Source organism: Herpailurus yagouaroundi, unplaced genomic scaffold, assembly GCF_014898765.1.
Source record: "Herpailurus yagouaroundi ecotype Mexico unplaced genomic scaffold, PumYag 77, whole genome shotgun sequence".
Taxonomy (NCBI): domain Eukaryota; kingdom Metazoa; phylum Chordata; class Mammalia; order Carnivora; family Felidae; genus Herpailurus; species Herpailurus yagouaroundi.
This window is the reverse complement of record NW_024412388.1, coordinates 79752958-79758957: the sequence shown is the minus strand read 5'-3', so window position 1 is coordinate 79758957 and position 6000 is coordinate 79752958. Positions and strand designations below refer to the sequence as shown.

General features: G+C 35.4%; 1 protein-coding gene across 7 annotated transcripts in view; it reads right to left on the bottom strand.

Moving 5' to 3' along the window:
* Positions 1–6000, bottom strand: part of CCDC18 (coiled-coil domain containing 18) — a 115609-nt gene that overhangs the window by 87068 nt on the left and 22541 nt on the right. For all 7 annotated transcript variants that reach the window (XM_040471002.1, XM_040470998.1, XM_040471003.1 and 4 more), the window contains 2 exons: positions 2662–2758; positions 754–875 (listed from right to left, as the gene is read on the bottom strand). In XM_040471002.1, coding sequence (XP_040326936.1) covers positions 754–875; positions 2662–2758 — 219 coding nt within the window. The remainder of the gene's footprint in view (positions 1–753; positions 876–2661; positions 2759–6000) is intronic.

Genomic DNA, 6000 nt, shown 5'->3' with positions numbered 1-6000 from the left:
CAAGAGCACACTGTATACACTATATGTTAGCCAACTTGACAATAAATTATATTTAAAAATAAACAAATAAAAACATTTAAAATTTTTCAAAAAATAAAATATTTTAAAGCTTTAATTCTGAAATAATAATACCTGCTCACATTTACCGAGTACCTACTTTCTGCATGCCAGGCACTCACAACTTTATGTGGGTAGCATGATTATCACTCTCTGTTTACAGATAAGGAAACTAAGGTATATAAAGGTTATAAAACTTTCCCAGTGTCTCATAGTAAGGAGGAAGGCAGGATAACTCCATTATCTTTGAAGTACTTGTGCTCCCTTTATAAAAGTATAAGACAGGAGATCTAACTCCCACATCCTAATTCAACATATTGCAACTTCAAGAAAGTTTTAGGTTATATAAGAAAAAATCATGAACTATTAGCCACAACTCTAAAAGATAGTAATCAACCATTAACAGATCACTAGGCAGTAATATTTTCAGATATGTTTGTGTTCATCTTCTCTAAATATATGCAAAGCAAATATGTTGATCATATCACTCTATATTTGCAAGTATATTAATATCAACACGTTTTATTCATTAAAAATCCTAACATTATACCCAGAAAACAATTGCAGTCATGAAACCTAGCTTTCTATGTAATTTAAGGCCACAATTACAATATACAAAATATTCTATTTTAAAACGTTTCAGTTCTTTCTCCATTTCCACACAAAACTCCTTTTTTCCATAACAAGATACTGTACCTTAATTTTTCTTTCAGAATTTCAAGGTCACTTTTATATACACCACACTTTTCCTGCAGCCTTTTATTTTCTTTTTCACAGCTAATTAGATTTTTCTCTAATATTTCTTCTTCAACTTGAACCTAAAACAATAATTTGTTTTAAGTGGACATACTACTGTAGTCATAAATTTTAGGTGTTTCAAACTAAAAAGTAGTGACTTCAGAAATAAGCAGGAGAGTAGAGTAAGTATTTCACACGTTTAAGTCCCCAGCCTTGTAGTGAAAGGAGCAAAGTGACGGGCAGTAACAAAGGACGAGGAGGTGGATGCCACCGCCTGTCCAGAAATGGTTGAGAGCCTATGACAGAGGGGCAATGGCACTATCACCCGACAGGAAGCATTCTGGCCTCACGGGAGCAAAGCAAACAATTTATGCAGGGATGCTGCATGAAATTAACTAGAGGCTAACTATGCTGCAAATGTTATGGAGAAATAACTTTTGAAATTTTAGCCACAAGATACTCCCACTGAAATTACAGTCCAAATCTAAACCAGATAAAAATCAAGCACTCAGGTGAGAGTGGTGGGAGTGACAGAATAGGCAGATCTGCCTGTTACATCGACCTAACTAGACGTACCTACTGAGTGTGGTTTGAACTGATAATCCTAAGGAGAAATGTGAAAAAAAAAAAATCATCTTAACATTTTTCTCTTTCCTCTATAAAGTCCTCCCTCTCCCTGAACATATTACCCCTGCTGGGTATTCTATCTCCCCCGACAAATTACCTTATTAAAAATCCCTCCTACAAAATTTCATTCCCACAGGGATCTTCTCCAAGGCCTTCAAAACAGTGATCTGATTTACACTTAAGAACAGTATCTGACAGGATTTTAAGAATTTTTCATTGAAATATAGTTGACAAACAATGTCACATTAGTTTCAGGTGTACAATACAGTGATTCAGCAACTCTATGCGTTATGCTGTGTTCAAAAGTGTAGCTATCATCTGACGCTACATATACTATTATAATACAATTGACTATATTCCCTATGCTGTACCTTGGATGCCTGTGACTTCCACATGCCATAACTGGAAGTCTGTATCTCCCACTCCCCTTCACCAATTTTGCCCAACACCTCATCAGTTCTTTGTATTTATGGGTCTGTTTCTGCTTTTTGTTTGTTTATCTTTTAGAGTCCACATATAAGTGAAATCATATGGTATTTCTTTCTTATTAAACTTTTAATAATAATATTTCTTCTACCCTTCTACCTTTCTTTGAACAGAATCATTAACTTTCTCTTTTTCAATTACTATCTCAAGATGGAATTCTCTCATGTTAGTATCTATCAACCAGACCTCTCTTCTGAGCTCAATGTCTGAATACTCAACATGTGGCCTTTCTCCAAACAGGTTTTATTATCCATATGACTTGAAAATATTAAGTGAATGTAATAAAGTCACTATACTACCATGTAGAATCTGTTAAAGGAATTTTCCCTTTGAGAGGAAGGAGTAAGATTCTCTCAGGGTGGTAGGTCCAGGGAGACAACTGAAGGCTATACAATCTACTCTGTCTTCATTTTCATGGAGGTGATAGGAACAAATTTTCTGCTTCTACTTCTACAGCTCCAACCTCTGCTCACTCACCTCATCTTTCTCCGTATTCTTTTCTTTCTCTGTATTTTGTTCTTCCCCTTGTCTCCATTCTTTTCCCACTTTGACAAAAAAGTTTCTGCTCATTATAAGATTATGAACACCAGCCTTAGCCAATATTTACAATTCTTTATTCCAATGATTTTATTACAAGGTCATAAAAATCATTCCCCACTTTAACTATAAACAAATACATTCTATTTATGTCTATTTTTATTTTTAGAATATGGACAGTTCCAAAAATGCTGAATTTGCACAACTGATTCTTACCTTTTCCAGTTTTTCAGCCACTTTTTCTTTATAATGTTGGAAAGCTTTACTCAGCTCTTCAGCATTATATAGTGCTTCATTCCTTTGTCGTTCAGCTCTAAAATTTAAAAAGGGAGAATAAAAGTAAAGAATGCTCTGCATTTAACTAGTGAAACTCCAAAGTAACCTATATTTTATTATAAGAAATAATTAGAGACAAGCAGTACTAAAAAAGAGTATTGAGCTTAAGCTGCAAAATGAAGAATAGAGACTACAATAATTTCCTCACTGTATCAATATGAAAAATAAAATATAAAGCACCACATAAACTTTGAAACATACATACATTCTTATGTGTTAGCAATTTTTTTCTCTATCTGGAAAAGATCAGGGAAGCAGCCTAGGCTGTATAAACTCAAAAATCAGAATTTCAAAATATTACAGAATCAATCCATGGTCTAGTATATTAAAAATATTCGGTAAATCCTGTGACCTTTGCAAAGGGCAAGTAAATTTTCAAAAAGGTATTTCAAAAGACAGTAGTAACTTCCAAAAGATGTAAAAATCTGAACAAAAAAATCTACGCACTATGAAGCACTGTCTTAGTTGACCCTGACCTTTCCTCATACTTTTCACACTGAGTTGAGACAATTAGGCCAATGTAGTCAATTTCATAGCTACCTCTAAAAATTATTCTAGTATTTAAACCTCTTCTCATCATATTCATTCCAATGTAAGGGTAGTTAGTGACTCTACTCTTATCAAGAGTGAATTTCTCTACACTCTAGACCTCAGCTCTTCCCCTTTCAGGGACTTAACTCTATCTTCTATACTTTCAGTCTCTTCTCTACTGGTTTACAAATTCAGTGGAAGTATCTCTTACTTTCTAAATATATGTAGTACTTAAGTTTGGATAGCAACTGTGGATATCAAAGTATCTATCTGGTTCCAAAGTTTTAGATAAATGGTAATGGTTTAAATATTTTCTTCAATGTTTATTTATTTTTGAGAGACAGAGTGCAAGTGGGGAGGGGCAGAAAGAGTAGGAGACACAGAATCCAAAGCATGCTCTGAACTGTTGGCAGAGCCCGACGCAGGGCTTGCCAATGTCGGACACTTAACCGACTGAGCCACCCACGTGCCCTGGTAAGAGTTTAAATAATAAGGGATTTATCTAAAAATCTAAGAGAATATATTCCATTACATAGTTTGCATAAATAGAGCTCAGAGGGCAAAGGATACCTGTATTTCTCACTTAAACAAAACCCTCCACTGATATGCTTTCCTCTCTTGTCCTTGCTTTTAAGACAAACTTAGCCACTTTTACACTTACCTACTCTTCCTCACCACCAATTAAAAAAAGCAAAGACAGATTTTAGCCATACAGAAAAGTATACATAAACATCCATGTACTCCCAATCAAGCTTTAATGAATCTTCTTTTTTTTGTTTCATGTAGCATTTTTTACTTTAAGCAAACATTATAGACATTACAGAGCTGAGGTCCCTGTGTCCCTTCCAAATCCCATTCCCCTGACTTCTTCCAAAGGTAACCATAGTCTTTTTTTTTTTTATTACAAAACATTTTGTATGTTCACATGTTCACCTAAGCCCACAAGTAATACATCCCAATTCACTTATTCCAAGAGGCACATTATTTTCATCATTTTAACACCTCTAAAATTGGTATGTATTTTATAATTAATGGTATATAATAGCTTCACGGTGATATTTTTCTTACTGATTACCTAAATAATGATGCACCTTAAGATCTGTGTAATCTTATATTCAATAAAACATCATAGTTTCTTCCCATGTTTTTATACTTTATATGATCACCCTATATATATTTATAGCATCACACTATATATATATCCTTCTGCAGATTGCTTTTATTCAGTATCATTCAAGATCTATGTTCATCTTTGTGACTATAGTTCATTTAAAAAAAATTTTTTTAATGTTTATTTTTGAGAGAGACAGAGACAGAATGTGAGTGGGTTAAGGGCAGAGAGAGAGGGAAACACAGAATCTGAAGCAGACTCCAAACTCTGAGCTGTCAGCACAGAGCTTGATGTAGGGCTCAAACTCACAAGCCGTGAGATCATGACCTGAGCCAAAGTCGGATGCTCAACCGACCGAGCCACCCAGGCATCCTGACTATAGTTCATTTTTTAAAATCTAGGGCATACTATTCTATTGCATGAAAATAGTATAATTTATTCTGTACATTTTTTATTTGATAGACATTGAGGTTGTTTCCAGCTAATACAAACATGTTGCAGTGAACATCCCAGTGCACAGCTTCTTGGCAGTATGTGGGAGAGTTTCTTTAAAATAAACAAGAGCTCTGTGCTGACAGCTCAGACCCTGGAGCCTGTTTCGGATTCTGTATCTCCCTCTCTCTCTGACCCTCCCCGTTCATGCTCTGTCTCTCTGTGTCTCAAAAATAAGGAAACATTAAAAAAAAATGTGTTTATGTGCTCGCTTCAGCAGCACATATACTAAAAAAAAAAAATGTGTTTAAATAAACAAGAGCTGAACTGCTAAATACTTTCCAAAAGGTATTTCCAAGTTGAAGGAACAAGGTAGGAGCACCTTTAGCTTTATGAAATCTTTTTTATTAGTTTTTTTTAAGTTTTTTTTTTTTTTAATGTTTATTTACCTTTGAGAGAGAAAGAGCACAGTGGGTGAGGGGCACAGAGAGAGGGAGACAAGACACAAAATCTGAAGGCGTCTCCAGGCTCTGAGCTGTCAGCACAGAATCCAAGGCAGGGCTAGCAACTCACAAACTGAGAGATTATGACCTGAGCCAAAGTCAGACACTTAACTGATTGAGTCACCCAGGCATCCCTAGTTTATTTATTTTTTGAGAGAGACAGCAAGCAAGTGAGCAACCGTATGTGGGGGAGGGGCGGAGAGCAAGGGATACAGAGAATCCCAAGCAGGCTTCACACTGCGGACATTTTGAACTCACAAAATATGAGATCATAAACTGAGCAGAAATCAAGCATCTTGGATGCTTAACCAACTGAGCCACCCAAGCACCCCTGAAACCTTTTTTTAAAAAGTGGTACAGCAGCACTATCAATTTACATTCCCAACCAAAAATGTGTGTAAGAGTTTCTGCTGTACTACTACACCTTCACCCATGCTTAGAGAAAACAGTATATAATAATAAAATAACCTACTTCAGCCTCTCAACAATCTATAATGAAGTACCAAAAATGAGGCAGTCACAGGTTAAGTAACTTGTCTAAGATCTCATAGATTACAGGGAATATAACCTGTTTCCAAAAACTCTTAAGCATTTTGCACTACTACCTCTGGCATGGCATTCAATCTAGCAGGCCATAGCACT